At 40.1% G+C, this 26,341-nt stretch overlaps 1 protein-coding gene across 1 annotated transcript in view; it reads right to left on the bottom strand.

The window, feature by feature from the left end:
- yju2 (YJU2 splicing factor homolog) overlaps positions 1-26,098 on the bottom strand; it is a 49,464-nt gene extending 23,366 nt beyond the window's left edge. Inside the window, exons 1-7 of the mRNA XM_039766966.1 lie at positions 26,014-26,098; positions 25,794-25,894; positions 13,532-13,676; positions 7,036-7,170; positions 6,748-6,929; positions 6,436-6,556; positions 6,220-6,352 (exon numbers count right to left, since the gene is read on the bottom strand). Coding sequence (XP_039622900.1) covers positions 6,220-6,352; positions 6,436-6,556; positions 6,748-6,929; positions 7,036-7,170; positions 13,532-13,676; positions 25,794-25,894; positions 26,014-26,037 — 841 coding nt within the window. The 5' untranslated portion in view covers positions 26,038-26,098. The remainder of the gene's footprint in view (positions 1-6,219; positions 6,353-6,435; positions 6,557-6,747; positions 6,930-7,035; positions 7,171-13,531; positions 13,677-25,793; positions 25,895-26,013) is intronic.
- Between the last annotated feature and the right edge of the window lie 243 nt (positions 26,099-26,341).

Below are 26,341 nucleotides of genomic sequence, written 5' to 3'. Positions count from 1 at the left end.
CACCCATTGCACACCCAACTTGCAGTGCATATGCACTAACAACATTCATCATCACACCTCCAATTTCCAGCTTCATAATCATTACTCTTCCCGACACTCTTTTCACCTCCAAAACACTCTTGACATATTGTTCCTTCAAAATAACTCCTACTCCATTTTTCCTCCCATCCACACCATGATACAGTAGAACAATTTGAATCCACCTTCGATCCACCTGGCCTTACTCCAATTCCATTTAGTCTCTTGCATGCACAATATATCAACCTTCCTTCTCTCCATCATATCTGCTAACTCTCTCCTCAAAGTTCCTACCCTCACTTCCACTCTCTTTACTTTCCTCCTCTCCTCCTGCCTCCAGACACGTCTCCTCCCTTCTTCTTCTCCTTCGGCCAACAGTAGCCCAATTTCTGCCAGCACCCTGTTGGCTAACACTACTGGTGGAGGTCGTTGTTAACCCGGGGCTTGACCAATCCGGTATGGAAATTTGTATTGTTGTCCGCATATTGATTTGTCAAAATTTTACAATGAGGCATGCATGTGCCATCTGCTGGAAAATGCATCTTACTGCAACCTAACTGCACATATATCTCAATTTCTGTTCAACCAAACAAACCCAATACTACTAAAAATGAGTTAACTTCATCATAAGACACTTCACAGATATAGAACAGATGCCAACACATTTCTAAAACTGGCACAGGACTACAACAAAACTTTACCCCTCAAGCTATACAGTCCAAAACCTTATCAACTTGGGCAGGAGCAATCATTTCTTTTCCAGGCCGTGGATTCATTGAATCTCCCATCCTGTATATTCTTGTAAACAGTCAGTCCTTGTAATACATCAACAATAACATTCTCAAATGGATTTAATGCAAGTCAGAGTCACGGGGGATTGAAACCCATGTTCTCAGCATTAGGTATAAAAACTCTGGTCACGGTGCCAATATTAGCCCAAAAAGCCTGCATTACATTTTCCCATGGACTGACTAAAGTGTCTGTTTGCCAGCTAGAAAACCTTAAATACTGAAATTTAAATACCAGACTGTATTTACACACTATCCATTGTCCTTGCCAAAGTAATATTCTTTTGCTTTCTCCTTTTAACAGCATGACCAACAAGAGCACTTGTTTGGCACCTGAGCAGACATCCAAATAGTGGAGAAAAATACCTGCAGACATGGTACATGCTTGTTTGATGCATACTGCACACCACAGGTAAAGGGACTGCAGCGATGACACACAGTGGAGAACGGCCTGCACACTGCCTCAGACACAGCAGTGCATCGGTAAGATATTTAAATGAAACCTGTCAGTAAAATATTTTCAGGGGCAAAATTCTCGTAAAGTGAGACACCGTCTCAAATATTCTGCATAACACATGTCAAAAAACATATTGGTGGGGACAGACTGTAATAGCTTCTGCATTTCAGTAGTACTTACTGTACTGTCACTCTTGGAGGGCCACAGTAGCTTTTCTTTTTTTAAATTGTAACTCATTCTCACTTTGAACTGAATTTTTTGCTTAAACAGACTCCTTGCTACCTACTGCATGTTACTCAGAGTAAAGGCTTAGGCTTACATTTAGCAGTGTGACTTTTTGTCTAATGATTGCATGCTCTTTTAAATACTTTTTACTGTAGTGCTAAGGTGTTGTACCGTGTTAGCCATTATGGATGTAGTGAGAAATCAAGCAAAATCGCACCTTTTTTGCCTAACTAGAAAGACTACGGTGTGCAAGCTTTCAATGCAACTCAGGCCCCTTCTTCAGGCTAGATGTAATAGAGAGAGACTGGAATTCCATGTGTTTATAATGACACCAGGACAGATACAGCATTGGAAAACCTTTAAGTGAGACCTCTTGGAAGTAAAAAATGAATTTAAATCAATCAATTTATTTTTTCTCTATTCATTTTTTTTACATCCAAGAGGTCTCACTTAAAGGTTTTCCAATGCCACTTAGATGTAAAAAATGAATTTATCAATCTATTAATTTTTTTTCTTTGAATTTTTTCTTACAAAGCCCAGTGCACTGTTGTGTTACTACTAGTGTGAAGTTCATCTGAGCTATTATACAACCTGACATTCACATATTGTAATCTGGATTATGGTACATTACAAAAAGTGTTTTCATTTTATTTCAAGTTCATTTGAGTGTAAACCAGCGTAATGATGTAGGTGTAGGTGTGTGCTATGGCCTGATGTGTGTTCAGGGGTTCTGTCTGCACTCTCCACATTTGCTTACACCCAGGGCTGAACTTTAGCATAACTTTGCACACCACCTGTTCTAGAAGATTTTGAAATTAAAAAGGAACAGATTCTATGTATTGTGACAAATAATGCTTCTAATATGCTAAGCACAATTGAGAAAATGAATAAAGTAGACAAGGAAAGTGACAAACAGATATTAGAGGAAGACAATTTTGCAAGTATTAGAGAAAGTAAAACCGAAGAGAACAGTGAAATTTTGGATAACATTGCTGAAGAAGCATCTAACCTTACAACTAACTATTCAACATGTGCATTGTGTTGTTCATACTCTGCAACTTGAAATAAGAGATGGACTGAAATATCGTCATGCAGCTATTCTAATTGGCAAATTGAGGCAAGTAACTGTTGCAGTCAGGGCCCCTAATACAGATGCCATTTTGAAAAGACGTGCAGCAAAAGGAGAAATTTTGGATCAAACAACACGATGCGGAAGCACTTATTTGATGTAAAGCGTTTGCTTGAACTAAAACACGTTCTTGAAGAAAACAATGAAAATGTTTTATTAACTGAAAGCCAGTGGGCTCAAGTAAAAGAATTGGAAAGTCTACTTTCTTACCCCTTTACTGTCACCAAGAGGTTGCAATATGAAGAATTAACACCCGGTAAATTTTTCTTGGAATAGAAGAGCTTGATATATTGCCTGAACAAAAGTGGAGGGTTAATAGCTGATGGCATTGTATCTTCAATGAAGAAAAGAGAGAGTCTCTTACTGGATAATCAAATCTTGTTAGCTGCTATTTATATTGATCCAATGAGCCGAATTTTGTTGAGCAGTGAACAGATTGCTAATGGAAAAAAGGCAGTCTATGATGTAGCAGTTCGCAAGAAGGGATTACTACTACCTGAAACACCACCACTGGATGAAGCTATAAGCACTGGTAACTCAGGATCCTCTTCTTCAAATGAAGAATTAGACTTTGATTCCTACTTGGACAAAATGGAAGTTTCAAAAGCAAAGTGACATCGCCTATGTGTGAAAGATAAACGACCAGTAAATGTCCAAATAAAGAGATTCCATCCATCCATCCATCCATCATCCAACCTGTAATATCCTAATTACAAGCTCACCGGGGTCTGCTGGAGCCAATCCCAGCCAACACAGGGTGCAAGGCAGGAAACAAACCCTGGGCAGGGTGCCGGCCCACCGCAGGGCACACACACCCACACATCAAAACACACACTAGGGACAATTTAGGATCGCCAAGGCACCTAACCTGCATGTCTCTGGACTGTGGGAGGAAACCCACGCAGACACGGGGAGAACATGTAAACTCCACGCAGGGAGGATCCGGGAAGTGAACCTGGGTCTCCAAACTGCGAGGCAGCAGCGCTACCCACTGCACCACCGTGCCGCCCTAAACAGATTCCAGTACAGTTTTTTAAAGAATTAAAAGAAGTTGAAAAGTACGATCACTCGTCGAAAATGAAATTAGAAGAAGCCATCCTTGTTGATCCAGAGATTATTAGTGATGTAGCTAGAACTGTAACAGCAATGCCACCCACCAAGGCAGTGCTGAAAGACTATTTTCAGCTGTAAAAATAATCAAGTCAGATTTAAGAGCTTCTATGAAAGAGGATCTGGCAGAAGCAATTCTGTTTCTTAGAACACTGCACGGAGTTAATTTTGGATTGCATTTAACAGCTATTCTCTTTTACAACTGTATTCCAAGTTTAATATATAAACTGCTTAAGGTTTTCCAGCTTTTGTTTTTTGTTCATGTAGTTAAGCTTGGTTTTTGGTTTTAAAACTACCAAAGAATGTGGTTTATATTTTTTGAACTGTAAAGTTCCTTTTCCTGATTTTTATGCATGCTACTAACTTTGTTTAACTGGCCAATATGGTAGAGAGTCAGCTTCCTAGCCATTAGTTCTGTGCTTAAATGATGTGTATGTTGCCTTCCTTCCATCAAAATGGAAAATACATTACAATATTAAATACAGAGGAGTTGGAGTCAGAAGTACCAGAAATTAAGGAGTCGGAGTCGAAGAATTTATCTACCAACTCCACAGCCCTGCTGGGGACTGTTCTGAAACAAGAGTTATAGGACAAGCTTCTAAAACGGACCACCACATGTGAGGAGCTCTAAGTCAAAGAGAACCTTGCATGAAAGCCATTATCAATAGGAAGGTTATTCAAAAACAGAAAAGAGGGTGCTCAAATGCTTTTTAAACATAGGAAGGAAGTAAATTGGCTCAGATGGAGGTGGGCATCTTGTTCCACCAACTAGAAGCTACATGTGAGAAAAACCGTTACTGAGATTTGATGCCAGATAAGAGGAGGTATCGCCAAACACCATTCAAAAGCAGACCCAATTGGGCGAGAAGGAGCACAGGACCCCATGAGTGTTGACCCACCGACTATCCTGTAGGTAAGCAAATAAATGTGTGCTGCTAAGCGAAGGCAATGTAGTGACCTGAAAAGAGGAGTGATAAGCACCAGTCTCGGCTGACTGAACACAAGACGTGTTGCTACATTTCGAATCATCTGTAGAAGCTTGTCAGCAAATGTAGGTATACCTGCATGTAAAGAGTTTCAGTACCACATAGTTTACATAGAAAACGTATTTACTACTTAACTGGGTTGGTGAAATGAATCAACTTTTCAATTAAAATCCAAATAAGAGTCTTTACATTTTGTTATCAAAACAGCCAGATATTTTTTTATTGTAACACAAATCTTTCACTTTAGTCCATGTAATACTCACTCTGTGCACCTCAGGCAATAAATAAAACACTTGGTCATACCATTTGCAGTAGTTCTCAGGTAATTCTGCACTTATGAGGTGTACTGATAAGGGGGATGAGACACAGGAGAGGTGGAGAACTTTGTTCCTGCATCTTAACAACAGTAAAACCAATGATTATTACATTATAAAGGCAGCTATTCAGGCAGTGGAAGTAGAGGTGGTGCAAGTACAACAGGGACAACAGCACAGGGCGCTACATCATTTTAACATGAGAAGTGACATCCTTTACATCTCCTACAACTCTGTGATAGCTGGTGAGGTTTTCTATGCTGTAGTGTGCTGGGCTGGCAACATCACTTCAAGAGACGTCTATTGAATCAACAAGCTGATTGAAAGGCAATGCTGAGCTATGGGACACATTCTGGAGACCCCTGGTGGTAGCGAGGAGGTAGAGAGAATGAAGACAACACTGAGTGTCATTATGAACAATGCTGAACATCCTCTCCGACACCCTGACAATGAGCACTTGAAGCCAAAAATTATTCAGCAGAAGTCTGTCAAGGAACACGACTGGGGCTCTTTATTACCAACAGCAATACATCTGTACAATGACTTACTGTTATTGTGACTGTCATTATGGCGTGTGTGGGCATATTCATGTATTTATATATCTATATTTACTTAACTATTTTCAGACATTTTGCATATTATCGCTGAATTGGACTCTTGACTTGTCAGACTCCAATTTTGTTGCAAGTAATCGAAACTGAATTCAAGGTACCAACATTAGCTGATCAGTCGCCAGCTGATCATGGTTGTGTGGCTGACATGCCTATGGCAATGTTCACCTGGGGGGACTGCCACTTTCAGTTACATGAGGTACCAACCAGATTGCATTGCACTGTGACTGCGATTGCTTCTGCCCCCCAAAGACAGCCTGTCTGCTATGTATTCCTGCCAGCCACTATGCTGCCCATGAGCGGCTCGAGCCACAGCTTTCAGCAAAAGATGTTTTATGTGTGAAACCATTGCTTTGTGTGCATTTCAGAAAATTGTTTTTTGGTAAAAATATTCAGCCACCCCGAGTTAATGAGCTTCTATACAAATCCTGAATTTTCCTTGGAGACAGTTCTAAGTATAAACTAATAACTGATTAAATGAATTAAAATTGGAGTTCAAGATCCAAATAAATTCTGATTATAAACTTGGGTGTAGTCACTTTGGCTGCCAATGACATTAGAAAGATGGTACCCTTCATTACCTTTGCACAACTGAAAAGCACTCTCTGCAGTCTTTTTTCTGACCACCATCGTGGCCAGTGATGAGCCACTCAGCTTTCCCACACTGCGGTCCCAGCTCTTGCTATTTGCCAAGTTTCTATTGCAGTTGTTCACCTGTATGAAAAGAGGAAATGTTAGTAGCAGCTAGGTGGAGTCTGGGCAGTAAACCAAGAATCACCTGCGAAACTTTGTCTTACCTCACTCAGGATATCAGTTGGCTTCTCAGATGCAGGGATTGCAGAAGGCCTATGACAATCCTCCTCAGAATCGGAGTCTGAATCCTGTAACCGCTTCACCTTTGATGCACTCATCATTGCCCTAAGCATAGAATACCACATGCATACTTCACAAAAAATAAAAAACACTTAAACGAAACAGTATCCTTACCTCCTCCTATATACCCACAACCCTCTTCTGTTGCTCTGTCATATTTTGTTCCCAAATTTATCGTATTTTTGCTTTCTGTACTCTTTATCTAATCCTCATTTGCTTGTTCTCAGTATACTCACTTTATCTCTGCCTCATCCTCGTCCCGCTCTCTTTTTCTCTCCTCCTCCTCTCTTTCTTGATGTTGCTTCAGCAGCTTTTCAAAGTCAACCACTGCCTGCCTCTGGTTAAGCTCCTTCAGCTCTTGAAGATTTTCCAGTACTTCCATCTCCAGTTTAGAATCCTTTGTCCGATTCTCCAGAACCTGTGGGATGAAAGTGGTTTTTGGTGAAAGTAGGTAAATACAGGAAATTTACAGACTTTAAGAATTATAAGGCACATGAAAAGTGCTCATTAGCAAATCAGCCTACCTTCATGGGATTGTTAAGCTCCTCCTCCTCCCTCTCACGCTGAATCTTCTTCTCTTCTTCCTCAATAAGCTTCTCTGCCTGAAAGTTGCGTGTGGCTCCATGCTCCATAGCGTAGTCTGTATTCTCTGGGTCTGTCTGTAAGACAGAAATCACTGTTACACTCCTTGTCGCTGGATCTTCATTTATTCTGCTTCTCAACGTCACCAAACCTTTCAAATCTGAAAGACGTTTTGAAAGGTGCATTTTGATATTATACAGAATCTTATGCAGAATCTTCATAAGGCACAGTATCAGAAGTACTCTGCTCAGAATACAACTAGTATGCAAAAGTTTAAATGTTGCAGAACATGATCTGCCTTCCTTCTAAATAGTGTATGTTGCAGCATTCCTGTAACCCAGGATGCATTAAATGCAGAATACAGTGGGCTGTTGTGCTCAGCAATAAAATGATCTTGATTTTTTCGATAATCATAACTATGGTGCACATAGGCTTGGAGAAATACCAGAAGAGTAGCCAATCGCACCACACCCATGAAATAGACATGCTATAACTATTAAGAACGTGGGTGTGAGTTTATATAGAAATGGCGAGCAAAAATCATATTATGTGATATCATCTACTGTTAAATTCTGATCTGTACTTGTAATATTTTTATTTTACTATTATACTGTATTGAGAATTACCGTATTTCTCGTTCCTTAAGACGCACCTAGGTCTAGAGGAGGAAAACAAGAAAAATATATTCTGAACCAAATGCAGTGTTCTCCCTAGCAACTTTTAGCCAGGCGCAATGACATTGTGAGATGACAGCCGCAGATCTACAAGCACAGGCAGATCTAATGATCTGCAGAGATGGCAACGGACGAGCGGGTGGGTGGGCAAATATTTTAAAAGCAGGATCACATGTGTCGAGGGGAGAGGCGCAGGGCGGGATGTTGCCGATCACTCGATGCTAAAGCTAATAGCGGGGATGAGGCAGAGCGGAGTTCACAAGCAAAGTGTATGGGGAGGTGGGATTTTGAGAGGGGGGTGTACGTGATAATAGCGGGGACGGAGCAGCTTAATACAGTAGCAAGGAGTGTGGAGAGGTGGGCAGACGAAAGGAGGCTGTACATGCCAATAGCAGGAGAGGAGCTTGAGTTCACAAGCAAAAAGGATGTGGAGGTGGTCGGGCGAGAGGAGGACTGATAAAATAATAATAAAATAAAAATAAAAAAACTCTAGTGGAACCAGCCTGTCAGATATCAGAAGAAGGGCGTCAGGAAGTGATGTCTCTGTTCTCAGTGTCAGTGCAGTCTGCGTAGTGCTGCTAAGCTTATGTCGAGAGTAAAGTTGACATTTCTACTTTATTCTCACAGTTTATCTCGAGATTAAAAAGTCGACATTTTGACTTTATTATCATAGTTGGTCATTAAAGTAGATCATCGTAAACTAAACTTCATCTTAAAATGAATATTTTAATTTACTAGATTTTCTCAAACCCATTCATAAATTATGTAGCGCATGAAATGCTTTGTGTTAAGTATTCCCCAAGCCATATTGTTCACTACGTGCTTCTTAAACTGACCTCCTCTTGCACTAAGAGGAGGCGCAGGCAGCGATCACCACACAGAATACATTCATTTCATGATATTCCTGCTCTCTGAACATTTACAATGCTAAAATAAATACTTGATATCATTTTCATGGTGAAATGCATTGAAACATGTATTAATCATGTGGGGACACAGTGGCGTGGAGTTTGTTTCGCAGCAAAGGGGGTCCTGGGTGTTCCCAGCCTTGAGTTTGCGTGTTTTTCTGGTGGGGTTACTCGGCGTGCGTTATTTTCCTTTCAAAGTCATGTAGGATGTGGGGTTTTGTGATGCAAAATTGACCCTGCAAATGCGTATGTGTGTGTTCGTATTCCCCCTGCGATCAGCTGGCACCCTCGTTCAGGACTTGTTCCAGCCTCGCACACGATGCTTGCTGGGATGGGTGCAACCCTGAAGGGATGGCATAATTAAATCAGCCTTATTTATTGGTACTTTTAATTTTTTCCAAACGTTTTACCAACATGAGCAAAAACAATGTTCATAAAACAACATTGCTCAGTTATTTCAGAAAAGAGACGCCACAAACTAATGAAGGTGCAGCATCAACTCCTGATGTGGCAATTTCAGACAAAGACATTGCAGAAGCTGGTCCATCAGGGGAAATCTCTTCAGCACACACTCTGCCAATTGATAAATCTAAGCACCGCTTATCCAATATAAACGATAACAGTTCATATTAGAGAGAAAAAAAAAACTAATTTTTTGCAGCTCTTGATTGCTGCAAAAAGAAAAAAAGACTTTGCCAGTGAATTCGGAATTTCGTCATCGACACTGTCAACTTTCTTGAATGACAGAGCAAAAAAAGTAGAAAAATCTCAGGTTCCAAGCGTATGTGAACTGCTGCATTTGAAGATGTTGATAAAGCAGTTTTTATGCGGTTCAGAGATGCTCGTTCAAGAAACATTCCTATTAATACGGCACTCATTCAAGAAAATGTGAGGTTTGTAAACATTCATGGGACCTCCCCCAACTGGATGACACGCCGTAGAACGTCGCGAAGTGCGATCTCCATGTCTATGGAAGACTGTTCATCTGTTGCCGGGGCAACAGCTGGCTCAATGATATTCTGCGTCTCTCAGACAAAGCAAACAGAAAAGATATCGATGGGTGATGCAGCCTGGCTGCTGTGTCTGTGTATAGCAGAGTGCCAGATCATACGTTACAATAAAGAAGTGTGCTGTTCCTGTTTCAAGCTGAATAAAGTTGGTTTTCCTAAAGTACTGAGACTCAGCCTCGTGTTTTGGAGTGCAAGACAGGGACTTATAGCGTGTCCCCGATCTTTAATGATTTGCTTCTGTGTCACTTCACTGTAGTGCTATTAGCCTGTTTTTGCCCTGCCCCGGCAACGGAAAAACAATCTTCCACAGACGCTGCAATTGCGCTTCAGGAAAGTGTATTATCGCAAGGAAATGCTGAGAAAAATTCTCGTCAGCATAACTTATAGGCAGGAGGAGATTAAAATTACCACAAAAGAAGCTATTGAAATGATTGCAAATGCCTGGGTGCAAGTAAAAGAAAGCACTATAGTAACAAATACAGAATCTCATTACAACAAAATTTTTGTTATGATGAAATACTTTTTAGATCCCTGGGAGTTTGTTGTAATAAAAAATAAATTATTTTGTATTGTATCATCTAGCAATTGAAGAAAATGTGTTAGCTGCTCACAAAGAGGCAATACTAAAGTAAGGGAGCACACGAATAAAAGTTTGGAAATGCCTTTATTATCGCAAATCAGATGAAACACAGATACAGTGGGTACAGAAAGTATTCAGATCCCCTTCAATTTTTCACTCTTTGTTATATTGCAGCCATTTGCTAAAATCATTTAAATTAATTTTTTTCCTCATTAATGTACACACAGCACCCCATATTGATAGACAAAAAAAGAATTTTTGAAATTGTTGCAGATTTATTAAAAAAGAAAAACTGAAATATTACATGGTCCTAAGTATTCAGACTTGCAGATCCTCTCCAGTTCTTTTAGGTTGGATGGTAAACGTTGGTGGACAGCCATTGTTAGGTCTCTCCAGAGATGCTCAATTGGGTTTAAGTCAGGGCTCTGGCTGGGCCATTCAAGAACAGTCACAGAGTTGTTGTGAAGCCACTCCTTCGTTATTTTAGCTGTGTGCTTAGGGTCCTTGTCTTGTTGGAAGGTAAACCTTCGGCCCAGTCAGAGGTCCTTAGCACTCTGGAGAAGGTTTTTGTCAAGGATATCCCTGTACTTGGCCGCATTCCTCTTTCCTTCGATTGCAACCAGTCGTCCTGTCCCTGCAGCTGAAAACCACCCCCACAGCATGATGCTGCCACCGCCATGCTTCACTGTGGGGACTGTATTGGACAAGTGATGAGCAGTGCCTGATTGTCTCCACACACTGAGGAGAGGCAAGACACATGACAGCCCACATGGAGTTTGCAAAAAGACACCTGAAGGACTCTGAGATGGTGAGAAATAAGATTCTCTGGTCTGATGAGACCAAGATAGAACTTTTTGGCCTTAATTCTAAGCGGTATGTTTGGAGACAACCAGGCACTGCTCATCACTTGTCCAATACAGTACTCACAGTGAAGCATGGCAGTGGCAGTATCATGCTGTGGGGGTGTTTTTCAGCTGCAGGGACAGGACGACTGGTTGCAATCGAGGGAAAGAGGAATGCGGCCAAGTACAGGGATATCCTGGACAAAAACCTTCTCCAGAGTGCTAAGGACCTCAGACTGAGCCGAAGGTTTACCATCCAACAAGACAATGACCCCCCTAAGCACACACCTAAAATAATGAAGGAGTGGCTTCACAACAACTCTGTGACTGTTCTTGAATGGCTCAGCCAGAGCCCTGACTTAAACCCAATTGAGCATCTCTGGAGAGACCTAACAATGGCTGTCCACCAACGTTTACCATCCAACCTGACAGAACTGGAGAGGATCTGCAAGGAGGAATGGCAGAGAATCCCCAAATCCAGGTGTGAGAAACTTGTTGCATCTTTCCCAAGAAGACTCATGGCTGTATTAGCTCAAAAGGGTGCTTCTACTAAATACTGAGAAAAGGGTCTGAATACTTAGGACCATGTGATATTCAGTTTTTCTTTTTTAATAAATCTGCAACAATTTCAAAAATTATTTTTTTTGTCCGTCAATATGGGGTGCTGTGTGTACATTAATGAGAAAAAAATTAATTTAAATGATTTTAGCAAATGGCTGGAATATAACAAAGAGTGAAAAATTGAAGGGGATCTGAATACTTTCCGTACCCACTGTAAGTATGCAAGAAATACTACAGCCAAGTACCAACAAAGAATGGTAAAACAACAAATCTTTTCCACCACTATTTTTTGATACCATCCGGCTGAATATTAAGATTGACAGAAAGACTGCTCAAGTGATGTTGTTGGCAATCATTTATGCACCGGTGCTCTACCTAGAGAGCAGTCTATTGTGTCGATGGTTGCAGCTATGACTCCATACGACGAGTCAAAAAGCCATCAGGACATTATAAATGCAGACACCTACGTCATAGTGAAGGACATGACACAAAGGAATTATAAAAGAAGACTTTAGAAAACTTCAGAAAGTCCTCGACTTGTGGTATCAGCTTCCTGGCAGAAAATATTTTTCTACACTGAAGCAGCCGCAGCTTTATATGAAATGTCGGGCAAACACGAGGCTGCATTGAAATATGCAGGACACTTTGTCACTACCACAGATTTACAGTCAAGTTGGACACTGGAGCTATGTATTACTGTACACTACATTAGACACAGAATGGAAATTACATAGCAAATGCTTACAAACTGCTTGGTTATTTATTTTCTGGAGGATCAAAAGGCAGAAACCATCCCAATGGTGCATGAGGACACCCTGTCATTCTTGGGGCTTAGGGAGGAGTAGTTGGTCTATATAACGACAGAGAGCAAAACTAATATTGCCAATGCTGCACTGCTGAAATAATGGCCTTGCCTGCAGCACTTTGGACACCGACTGCACCTTGCAATTACTAAGTGAATAAACAGATTTTAAAACGTGTCAGCTGGTCTGCCTCTCCCAGACGTACTACCTACACCCCATAGTCCACTGCAGTAACTAATCATGCACACACCTACCCTCGTGTGAATCTGAAATCGGCAGCTAATCTAACCTACTTCTTTAGGTAGATGGGAGAAAAACCTCATGCAGACTTGGGAGAGAACATGTCAACTCCATGCATGTGTGTATATTTGTTGATAATAAATAATATTTGAAACTATAATGTGCAAATTGTTTTTACTGTTTGTGTAGTATTTAAAAACTGAAACAATAAAATGAAGTTCTAAATTGTGATTGATATTGAGATTGATCAACACAGTGAACATTATTGTGATATCATTTTCCATATCACCCAGCTCTTGTGGGTTGCACCAATTTTATTTTGGTGGTATTCAACCCTGACATTCACCTTGCGCAGCAGACCACCCTTTCCTAAAAAGGTAAATTATAGAGAAAAACAAATTGATCCATTTCTTCTTGAACTTGAATATCTAGTTTAAAAGGCACACAGAGCTGCTATTATGCCAGCAGTGGGTAGAAATCAGAAACCAAACCTTGACAATGAACTTCAGGGAACATTCACACACCCACTCACACCCATATCAGGTACATTTTTTAGTCATTAAATAACCTAAAATGCTCATCTGTGCCGTAGGAGTACCCAGCAAATCCCGGCAGGCAAAGGAGGACCATGCAGTGCACAGGGTTAAATTTAAACCCACATATACAAATAGCAGCATATCTGATTTTGCTTTACTAAGTGAAAGCATACAAAGGAGTGTACAGTCATATTTGGACAGTTTCGGTAAGTGAGAATCACGATATAGCAACCTGAGGGCACCTGTGGAGGGGTACACTAAAAGATATCGACCAAGGAACGTACCTTGAAGGTGATCTCAGCCAAACACCGTGTGCACTTAATGTAAAACCGGAAAATAGGCAGTCCCATGTAATGCTCATTCTGGACAGTCTCCTTACGTGCATTGAACTTTTTCCCCTTGTAGATGTACTCGCCACAAGTCTTGCACCTGCATGACAAAAAGGAATCAGAAAATTATTAAAGCTAGAGCAGTAATCAAACAACAATCTTTAGCAGGCCTGAAAACTTAACAAAAAGCCTGGCACTTATAATGCACTGACAGGTTTGCACCAAATTAACATCAATTCTGGACCAAAATTTTTAAATGCCTTCCAGACAGCCTTGGTAACACAATCCCTCTTAAACCATTAACGGCTGTGTTTGGTGGGCTTACAAAGGGGCTTAAAGTGGAGAAGGACAAACTGTGTTCGCCTTTACTTCACTATTGGCATGTCGACTTATTTTGTTCAACTGGAAGAATCCTAACTCTCCTCTTTTAAGTCAGTGGGTAACTGATGTGTTATACTATTCGAAATTGGGAAAAAGTCACATTCTCACTTAGTGGATCTGTGCAGAACTTTTTCAAAACCTGGCAGGATCTCATCAATAACATTTTAGAATAAACTTTTAAAGCTCAGAGGAAGCAGATTCTTACCCCATTTCTTTTTCTTCTCCATTTATCTTTATTCACTTATTAATTCATCTGCGTACTTATTTCCACTAGCTTTAAGTTTTACTCTGCTGGCCATGCTCTTTCTCAGGGGCGGGTTGTTTTCGATCCTATTTTTGTAAAAATTGATCTATTTGTATGGAATGTTGTGTGATTACAATAAAATCAATAAAATAATAATAAAAAAATAAAATTATTAAAGCTAGAGCAGGATTCAAACAACAATCCTTAGCAGGCCTGAGAACTTAATAAACCGCCTGGCACTTAGCATGCACTGACAGGTTGGTGGCAATTGACGATACTCCCTTTCACCAGCTGCAGTGATGGCATATAGAGCAAACTATGCACTCATTAAAAAAAAAAAAAAAATCCTTGCCCACTTCTCATAGTTTGATGCTAGTGTTTTTTTTTTTTTTTTGTTCTTTGTTCAGTTTTCTGCCTCCCATGTTGATATTATTTCACTTTGTTGTGTTCCGACACATCCCTTTAGACTTTGATAACTCATTTGTAGTTTAATTCCTCACTTGTCTCAAGTCTCCCAAAGCCTGCTTGTCCCAATGTTGCTGTATCCTGTATATCAAACTCCACCTGTCACAACAATTTCTTTGCTTGACATTAAGATGCATGTCACTTCTGTTTTACGATTCTCCTTAAAACAACACAGTAGGGTGATAGCTGCTGGCATGTTGCACAGATTAGGTTAAGACCCACACACAGTAACTGAATATTGAGATAACTTACCTTTGGACTATGAGCAAGTGAGCAAAATAACATGACAATGTAATCTAGGGGCCATTCCAAATGAAGTACAGTACTAATTTACTCCTGTGAGGATGTTAAGCTACCCAACGCAGCATAGTGGCATTCTAATGCCACTCATAACACCTAATGTAGTCCTTGTATTGAGAAAATATGGTGCTCCAATCCTTTGCCCAGTCTTTGTCTGTGTGGAGTTGGCATGTTCAACCCAGGTGTACATGGGTTTTCCTCCCACATACCTAAAGACATGCAGGTTGTATTAACTGCTGTTTTCAGATTCACCCTGTGTGAGGGTGGAAGTGTGCACAACTAGTGATTGCAATGGACCATTCAAGGTGGGTTACTTCTGTTGCACCTATAGGGGCTGGGTTGGTTTTTGCCTTCCAAAACCATACAATGCATTACATTACATTACATATATATACATACACACACACAGTGGTGTGAAAAACTATTTGCCCCCTTCCTGATTTCTTATTCTTTTGCATGTTTGTCACACAAAATGTTTCTGATCATCAAACACATTTAACCATTAGTCAAATATAACACAAGTAAACACAAAATGCAGTTTTTAAATGATGGTTTTTATTATTTAGGAGAAAAAATCCAAACCTACATGGCCCTGTGTGAAAAAGTAATTGCCCCCTTGTTAAAAAATAACCTAACTGTGGTGTATCACACCTGAGTTCAATTTCCGTAGCCACCCCCAGGCCTGATTACTGCCACACCTGTTTCAATCAAGAAATCACTTAAATAGGAGCTGCCTGACACAGAGAAGTAGACTAAAAGCACCTCAAAAGCTAGACATCATGCCAAGATCCAAAGAAATTCAGGAACAAATGAGAACAGAAGTAATTGAGATCTATCAGTCTGGTAAAGGTTATAACGCCATTTCTAAAGCTTTGGGACTCCAGTGAACCACAGTGAGAGCCATTATCCACAAATGGCAAAAACATGGAACAGTGGTGAACCTTCCCAGGAGTGGCCGGCCAACCAAAATTACCCCAAGAGCGCAGAGACGACTCATCCGAGAGGTCACAAAAGACCCCAGGACAACGTCTAAAGAACTGCAGGCCTCACTTGCCTCAATTAAGGTCAGTGTTCACGACTCCACCATAAGAAAGAGACTGGGCAAAAACGGCCTGCATGGCAGATTTCCAAGACGCAAACCACTGTTAAGCAAAAGAACATTAGGGCTCGTCTCAATTTTGCTAAGAAACATCTCAATGATTGCCAACACTTTTGGGAAAATACCTTGTGGACTGATGAGACAAAAGTTGAACTTTTTGGAAGGCAAATGTCCCGTTACATCTGGCGTAAAAGGAACACAGCATTTCAGAAAAAGAACATCATACCAACAGTAAAATATGGTGGTGGTAGTGTGATGGTCTGGGGTTATTTTGCTGCTTCAGGACCTGGAAGGCTTGCTGTGATAGATGGAACAATGAATTCTACTGTCTACCAAAAAATCCTGAAAGAGAATGTCCGGCCATCTGTTCATCAACTCAAGCTGAAGCGATCTTGGGTGCTGCAACAGGACAATGACCCAAAACACACCAGCAAATCCACCTCTGAATGGCTGAAGAAAAACAAAATGAAGACTTTGGAGTGGCCTAGTCAAAGTCCTGACCTGAATCCAATTGAGATGCTATGGCATGACCTTAAAAAGGTGGTTCATGTTAGAAAACCCTCAAATAAAGCTGAATTACAACAATTCTGCAAAGATGAGTGGGCCAAAATTCCTCCAGAGCGCTGTAAAAGACTCATTGCAAGTTATCGCAAGCGCTTGATTGCAGTTATTGCAGCTAAGGGTGGCCCAACCAGTTATTAGGTTCAGGGGGCAATTACTTTTTCACACAGGGCCATGTAGGTTTGGATTTTTTCTCTCCCTAAATAATAAAAACCATCATTTAAAACTGCATTTTGTGTTTACTTGTGTTATATTTGACTAACGGTCAAATGTGTTTGATGATCAGAAACATTGTGTGTGACTAACATGCAAAAGAATAAGAAATCAGGAAGGGGGCAAATAGTTTTTCACACCACATACTGTATATGATTACAGAGGCATTTTATATATATATAAATGCCTCTGTAATCCCGAGCTGGATAAGACGGGTTTGAGAACGATGTATGATTTTCTCTCACGAACTTCTGCTCTAGTATAAAGACGATTTGGGCCATTGGCATGCACTCTAACTGGGTGACACTTTGGGAGATGGGCCTTTACTATTATTTGTAAATGAGTGGTCAGTCAATAATTGTGAGTACTGTCTGGAGTTTCATTTCCAAATTAAAACAAGTTAGAAAATGTATGCATGGCATAAATGTATGGTTGTCATTCAGACAAGTCATACTTATTTTAAAATGCACATGTGGGGTTTTGGGACATGTGACATTGCACAAATAGGATTGGCTATCTTGTCCTGATGACGAATTACTCTGATCAAAGTCTTTGATATTTTAAGTACCTCCGCATTCCTTCCTTTATCAAGCTGTAAACTAATTCTGTAAGGCTAACTACGTTGTCCATCCGTTCCCAGGATATAAATTAATTTAAACAGATTCTGTGGCTGTTTGGAATGCACTTGACTTCTTTTCTTCTACCATTAAGTTGTAAACCAATTTAACACAAACTAGTAAAACACAAGAAAAATGTACACGAAAAAGATGATTGCAAAGCCTGTAATGAAAGTTCTATAAATTCAGTTCATCCTGTTTTTTATTTGAGAAAAATAATTCAAATTTAACATAATCAGTCTACAATTCAAAAATTGAAGAATTTCCACATCAGGGCACCCGTCAGTCAAAAACAAGATGATGAAGAGACAATGGGGACAAATTAATCAAAAGTACATAACTAAAAATTAAAACAAAACAAAAAATGTTACCTACTCCAAAAAATCTTGATTTCTGCTGCAACATCAGAATTTGGTGTGAATGGCATAATGGATCCTTTCTTCCTAAGGCAATCATACACACTGATAGTGACAGTGCAAGGAATGGTTTCTTGACAGACAAAGGCTTTTAAAAGCAAGCGAGATTCATCTGAATGCCCCAGTGTACCCAAGAATTGACAATGACCATGTGTAATATCTATCTATATATATTATATATCTAATAATAATAAAAAAATGTATTTATTTGTAGGTACCTTTCTAAACACTCAAGGACACTGAACAATAAAATAAAACATAAAACACATTATAAACAAAACTAAAAATACAAAATTTAAAATCAGACAGAGCAACTGTAGTCAAAGACAAGAAGCAGTCTTAAACAAATGAGTTTTAAGTTTAGATTTGAAAAGTGAGAATGAGTCAATATTTCTAAGCTCAGATGGTAGCGAGTTCCAGAGCTGGGGAGCAGAGCGACTGAACGCCCCGCTACCTATGGTGGTAAGACGGACGAAGGGGACAGTCAAGTGGATGGAGGACGAGGATCTAAGGGTGTGGGAGGGAATGGCAACATGGAGGAGGTCAGACAGATATGGAGGGGCGAGGTTGTGGAGAGCCTTAAAAGTTAGTAGGAGAATTTTGAATTGAATTCGGAACTGAACTGGAAGGCAAAGAAGCTGCTGCAAGTGATGAGCTGCTGAGTGATATGGTGAGTAGAGGGGGTTCTAGTAATGATGCGGGCAGCTGAATTCTGGACCAGTTGAAGCTTATAAAAGAGATCTGCGAGAAAGAGAAAAGAAAATGGAATTGCAACAATCAAGATGACAAGTGACATGGCTATGAATAAGGATAGCAGTGGTGTGGGGAGAATACGATTCATGTTACGCAGGTGGAAATATGGAGACCGGGAGATGTTATTGATGTGGGACTGAAAAGATAAAGAGTACTGTCAAGGATGACACTCAGACTCTTAACCTTTGGGGAACGGGTGACAGAGGAATTATCAATAACAAATGAAAAATGATCAGTTTTGAATAATGTTCATTTTGTACCAATGAATTTGTACCAGCCTCAGTTTTGTCACAATTTAAGAAAATTGGGAGGAAAACCAGGATTTAATTTCTGCTATACAATCAATAAGTGGGGAAGGTGGAAAGGAAAAAGTAGGTTTGCTAGTGAGGTAGAGCTGGGGGTCATCAGCGTAACAGTGGAAGCTAATGTTATATTTACGAAAGATATTGCCAAGGGGAAGGAGGTAAATAATGAGAAGGAGCTGCTCCAGGACAGAGCCCACCTGAAGTAATAGCGGTGGGTTGGGATGTGAAAGTTTTAAGCTGAGCAAACGGAGTACGGCCTAAGAGATAGGATCTGAACCAGTCTAGTGGAGTGTGGGTAATGCCAATCGAAGATAATCTATTAAGAAGAGTAGTGTGACAAATAGCATCAAAGGCTGCACTCAGACCAAGAAGGATGAGAATAGTAAACCAGAGTTCTTCGGAGTGAAGGGGATCATCCAATACGAGTTTGTCCCGCAAGGACAGACCGTGAATGCTGCTTACTACTTGGAAGTTCTGGAAAGGCTGAAAAGAAGCGTCGCGCACAAGCGAAGGGACATCAAGGACAGCTGGAAGCTTCACCACGATAACGCGCCCGGCCACACCGCCTTCATCGTGAGCGCCTACCTGGCCCGGGTGAACGTTCCGGTGGTCCCCCAGCCTACCTACAGTCCGGACGTGTCGCCTTCTGACTTCTTCTTGTTTCCGTGCTTAAAATCAGCGCTAAAAGGAAAATGCTTCGACTCGATCGAGGACATCCAAGCAAATGTCAAGGCAGCCCTTGCAACCATCCCGGAACAGGCCTACGTGGACACCTTCGAGTCATGGAAAAGCCGCCTACAAAAGTATATTGATGCAGGAGGTGCCTATTTTGAAGACTATTAATTAGTTGTACCGATTTGCTCAATAAATTTGTCTTTTTGAACAAAGGCTCATTACTTTTGAATCCTACCATGTATGTATATGTATATGTATATATATATACACACACACACACACAGTGTCTTCAATAAAGTATTGGAAAAGTGAAATCAAAACTGTGCTGTTTTTGCTGTATATAGAAGCAATGTTCCAAGATGAAAACATGATAGATAAAGATAAATCTTTATTGTCATTGCCACTTTAACAAAGGAACAATGAAATTGAAGGTGCAGTTCACTTAAAAAACAAGAAGAAAAAAAAAAAAAAGACTAAAGTTCAAAACATACCTGCTGACAGCTAGAACGCTGAAATCTTGCATTTCTATGGTTATTTTTCATTTTTTCTCATCAGGGAAGATAATTGGCCCTACAGGAGTGATTATAGTTGTGTGCGTCTTACAAGGTATAAAATTGCAAGATTCTGAGAAATTAATTCACACTTTTTTTTTTTTTTTTAATAGTTCAAAAGACATGCAGGTTAGGTGCACTGGCGATTCTAAATTGTCCCTGGCGTGTGCTTGGTGTGTGGATGTGTGTGTGTGTGTGTGTGTGTGCCCTGCCCGGGGTTTGTTTCGTGCCTTGCGCCCTGTGTTGGCTGGGATTGGCTCCAGCAGACCCCCATGACCCTGTAGTTAGGAAATAGCGGGTTGGATAATGGATGGATGGATTACTGTACTACATTCCTAACAGGACTACCTAAGACATGAATTGGTTGCAGTTATTTAGAATGCAGCAGCAAGAATTTTAAAACAGCAAAAGAAAACCTGAGCACATCTCATCGGTTTTAGTGTCATTTCATTGGTTACCTGTCTCCTTTAGAATTGATCTTAAAATACTAATAATGCCATATAAAGCTATAAGTAATCATACTCCTTCTTAAATTATGAAGTGCATGCCCCCTACTTTCCTCGTCATAACCTTATATCATGAATAGTGGATTGCTAATTATTCTCATAGCAAATCATACAAGATGTGGTGCGATAGCATTTTGCTGCTATGCACCAAAATTCTGGAATACTTTACCAATAGAGATATGCCAGGCTTATACCATAGAACATTTATATTAAAAAAAAAAAAAAAACTCCTAAAAAAACCAACTTTATGATCTCTCTTTTTTGCTGTATTTAGTTCTACTTTATTGAAATTTGCGTACATAGATATATATACTCTTGGATTTACAATAGTAATTAATCAATACTCTTCCCTGCTTTCTTTTCCAAAATGCCACAATCGCCTAATCAAAGGACTGCGCAAATAACTCCAACTGTTGACGAGTCTCACTGCACTGAACCTTCTAGGACTAAGCTTTTTTTTAAAAAAAAACACAAAAAACAATAAGAAATGACCTGCGTACATTTATGATACACAGAGTGCCCAGTGGGAGCTGGGGGAGTCTTTTGGCATTGGTACTCCTGCAGATTTTGTCATTTTCTTTCTAAGGCAATGGACCCTTTTTAAAAAAATTTTGTCTCCACCCCAGCCACCTGAAAATTAGCATTACAGACTTTTCAATTACTTGTATACTGTGGTACCTCGGTATACGACCGCTTTGGAATACGACTCGCGTGCTAGAACACCGCACGCTACACTTGTTTACCTCTCGAGACAAAGTCACGACTGCCAACAAGTGTCAGTATGGCAGATGCTAGCATTCAGTGAGCAACCCGCACGCTATCCTTGTTTACCTATTGAGACAAAGCCAGCACTGCCCGCGAGCGTCAGTATGCCAGATGCTAGCATTCAGTGAACAACCTGCGCCACCCTTGACTACCTCTCTCGAGACAAAGTCACGACTGCCCACGAGCGTCAGTATGCCAGATGCTAGCATTCAGTGAACAACCTGCGCTATAACTCTGTGAATTTTCACATGATTTTGTTTTTTTTCGCGTACATTTGAATGGATTGTTGAAAAGTATGAAGGTGGCATGCATATCCGGGACTTGGCTGCTGCATACCATATGCCGAAAAAGACAGTATCTATGATTGTGAAAAACAAAGACGTTATTAAAAAATAAAGTGAGGTTAAATTTCCATTTATTTCATCCAATTGCTTTTGCATTTATGCATTTTAGTATTAAGCAGTGTTTAAATGATTTTATACAGCACCATCAATGTATAATATGCCAATAACAATAGGATTTTTTTTCATGGGAACGGATTAATCATTTTCCCTTTATTTCTAATGGGAAAAATTTGTTTGGTATACGTCCTGTTTGGTATAAGTCCAAGGATCTGGAACAGATAAAGGATGTATACCGAGGTACCACTGTATTTGCATTAAGTAAGTGTGTACTGATTAATTCTTATCTACTATCTTCGGTAAGTCATTTATTAATTTTTATCTATTTCTAATTTGTTTTGTTTGTTTCTTTAACATTTATGTAAAGCACTTTGAGTTACATTCTTTGTATGAAAATGTGCTATAGAAATAAATGTTGCTGTTGTTGTGTGACCTACGATAGACTGGTGTCCTGCCCAGGGCTGGTTTACACCTCACGCCCTATGTTCCTTTGAAAAGGCACCAATTTCATGCACCCCTAAAATGGACAAGCTGATTGGAAATTTCATGGATGTAATTAATTTAAAAAAAAATGATAAAAGAAGGCAGAAATAGTCCTACCTTCTTTCTGTTCTCTACTGTGTATAAAACCTTATACAGGTAAAATTCCGTTATAACGAAGTGCCAGGGACCTAAAAAATATTTTGTTGTAACGAATATTTTGTTGTAATGAGATTCTAGATCTGTTACTATAGTGCTTTCTTTCACTTGCGTCTGCAATCATTTCAATTGCTTCTTTCACATTACATTTAATCTCCTCCTGCCTACAAGTTATGCTGACAAGAATTTTTCTCAGCATTTCCTTGCGATAATACACTTTCAGGGTGTGAATGATGCCCAAATCCAATGGCTGGAGCGCTGCCGTGCACTTGGGTGGGAGGTATTCAAAGTGAACATTATCTGAATGTGGAAGCATGTTGTGGGCAGGACAGTTATCAGTCAGGAGCCAAATCATTATTTCTTCTTCATATTGTGAGGTTTCTGAACTCTTTTAAGACCCCCCCATTCTCCACCCAACAGGAACAACATGCTGAAGTGCATCCTGAAGCGCGATTGCAGCGCCTGTGGAAGACTGTTTGTCCGTTGCTGGGGCAGGGCAATAGGAGGCTCACATTGCTGCAGAAGCAAATCGTAAAAGATCAGGGTCACACTTTAAGTCCCTGTCTTGCACCCCAAAACACAAGGCTTAGTCTCAGTACTTTAGCAAAACCAGCTTTATTCAGCTTGAAACAGGAACAGCACAGTTATTTATTGTAGCGGGATCTGCCACTCTGCTATACACAGACACAGCAGTCAGGCAGAATCGTGGCCAGGTCAATGATCAAGTAATCTTGTTACAGTATCTGCAATTACAATTTACGTGCTCCTAACCTTGCATCACCCATCAAAATCTTTTCTGTTTACTTTGGCGGAGAGACGCGGCATATCTGTGAGCCTGCTATTGCCCCGTATAGATGCAGAGATCGCACTTCGGGACGCTCCTCGGCTTGCTGTCTAGCTGACGGATGTCCCAAGAAAGTTTACAAACCTCACATTTTCTTGAATGAGTGCCGCATTAATAGGAATGTTTCTTAAACGAGCATCACTGAACCACATAAAAACGGCTTTTTCGATGTCTTCAAATGCAGCATTTCACATACGTTTGCAACCCAAGATTTTTCTACTTTTTTTGCTCTGTCTTTCAAGAAAGTTGACAGTGTCGATGACGAAATTCCGAATTCACTGGCAACGTCTTTTTTCTTTTTGCAGCAACTGAGAGCTGCAAAAAAAATTAATTTTTTTCTAATATGAACTGTTATCATTTTTCCGTATCTGCTGTTTCTATAGGAGGGTGACATTGAGTTAAATTCCAATGGATGTTTTTCAAATGTTGATGAGCAAAAAGCAAAAGGAATCACTGAAAACCGCAGGAAACAAAAAGGAAAAAAAAAACAAAAAAAAAAAAACACAAACAGTATGAGGAAAGTTTGAAGAAAGAAAAAAAAAATGACAGTGTTTCTGTTTGGGGATCATTGTGCATAACTGAGCTGCAGCCACAGAACTAGCTGCTCTGCGGATGATTCATTCAGGCATTTCAAGGTCTTTTGTGCACTTCGTTATAATGAAAATATCAGCTGAATGTACTTCGCAGTAACGAGATTTCTATCATGTCATATGGGGAAACTGTTGGGACCATGTAAATACTTCGTTGTAATGAAAATTTCATTGTAAAGATATTTGTTATAATGGAATTTTACCTAATGTTTACAATAGAGCTGTCAAAGTTAATGTGTGAACACAAATGATTACTTTTTAAAGGTATAATCTCATTAACAGACACGCCTTGTGGTCTAAGCCAATAGTTTTCAGACCAGAGGCCATTCCCCTGGTGAGGTTGACATTATTAAAAAAATAAAATCAATTCCAATTTTAAAGATTGACTTTAAATTGCCTAGGTTTTAAATAAACATTTACCCTACCGGTAAAATTTTTTAGAACACCGGAGTTGTTCCAGTTTTTCTTCAAAAGTAATCAGTTGAAATGCAATGAATGGTAAAAAAGTAAGCAGCAACCTGCCAGAGGTTTACATTCAAAAAGTTTAGCTTAGCAAAAACTGAAAAGAGGACATTTCAGAATATTATAAATGGGCCTCCTCAGGGAACAACCAATAGGTTACAACTTACAGAAGTGCTACAGCAATTAAAGTAAATGAAGCCTTGCGAGTTAAAGCAAACAATTTGCACAGGTGTCCCACCTTGTGTCGATTACTTAAAAACCCTCCATCTGTCATAAAGCAGAGTTGGAGCAGACTGTTTTACTACACCTTCTGAAGCCCTACTTGGACAATATTCCAGTGAATGCCAAGAAAACCGAAATTAGCAATGAAATGAGACAGAGCATCCCTTAGAAGTGCAGGCCTTTCATTTTGAGAAATTGCAAAAAAAACATATATCCAAGTGTCAGTGAGTCCAGTGGTGTCCTACACAATCCAAAGGCAACTGGAAACTGGAAGAAACTCTGATAGGAAGAGAACTGACAGAGCCAAAGTCACCAGCCAATCAGAAGACAAGTTTCTGAGGGTCACCAGCTCGTGTGATCACAGGCGCCTCACAGCACAACAACTTCAAGCACAGCTTAACAGTGCAGGTCGAGAACACAGTACCAACTGACACTTGCTGAAGAGGAGACTTTGTGCTGCATGTTTGACAGTGTGATTGGAAGGAAGAAAGCCATTCCTTAAAGGACAAAACATGACATTGAAATGACGGCTGTGGACTACTGCAGACTGGGAGAAAGTCTTATGGTCTGAACTTTAAATCTTTGGTTCATCACGCAGGGTGTTTGTACAGCACTGAGTTGGTGAAAGGATGGTCCCTCAGTGTGTGACACCAGCTGTCAAACATGGGAGTGTGGTGGTCTGGGGGCTCTTTTGCTGGAGTTGGCGAGTTGCACAGAGTAAATGGCATTCTGAATCAAAAGGAATACCACAGTTCGGCTGTTATATCAACAAAAGGTGGCTACTTTGATGAATCAAAACTTTGAATAAAATTTTGTACACTTAATGATTCCAGGACTTATTTTTATCTTTGCCATTGTTAATATGTACTGAAATCAAGGCATAGAACAAAATAAAAACATTAAGCTGAGAGCAAACTGAAAAAACTGAGCTGTTCTAAAACTTTTGACCGGTAGTGCGTATAACTATATGATTTTTTTTGTAATCAAAAATACGGAAGTTTCAGGCAAACCTCTACCTGCAGGGTATCGTCACTTGCATGTGAACTAAAGCTGGTTCTTGGTCCATTTCTAGTTACTTAACATGACAGAATCCCTCACAAGGACACCTATGTTGAGGCACCGGTATATTTAAATGAGTCATGTTCAAGGTGCATTATTGGACTGTACTTGCATTACCGTCTCGTTGAGCACAGTGCGTTTACTCTTACCTCATGTTAAAAGGTGCCATCAACCGGACCACATACTGCCGATCTTTAGAAAGACGAAGCTTTGGGATCTTCGAAGGATCGAAGTCCGGCGGATAGTATTTCTGCCAATGAAAAAAAACAAGGATGAGTTACAGGAGAGTCGCCTGCCTTCTCTTCCTTCCACGCCAGTATACATTTTCTGCAAGGAATTTATGACAGAAAACTTTGTCACGGCACTCACATTTAAAACCTTCCTCTCCGACATGTTGGATGACTTCTTAGAAAACCCGTCTGAAAGCGCTGCTCTGTAATTGGTCCAGCGTCAGTTCGTCACTCTAACAGATAACGCTGATTTGCTCACATTAAAGCCAAAACACACGCGACTCCACTGTTCACAGAGGCTATGATTGGTGGAGCACCTCTGATGACGTTATTCCCCGCCTTCCTTTAACCGTAATGAAGGAAGAAGACGAGCATTAAAAACTGTCCTAATTTTAATGTTATTTCAATACAGTTTTCTGAACCGATATAAGTGCGTAGTCCACGCATACGTAGTCCCACTCAGTTAT

The sequence above is a fragment of the Polypterus senegalus genome, chromosome 10 (assembly GCF_016835505.1).
Source record: "Polypterus senegalus isolate Bchr_013 chromosome 10, ASM1683550v1, whole genome shotgun sequence".
Lineage (NCBI taxonomy): Eukaryota > Metazoa > Chordata > Cladistia > Polypteriformes > Polypteridae > Polypterus > Polypterus senegalus.
This window is presented reverse-complemented; position numbering and strand designations above follow the sequence as displayed.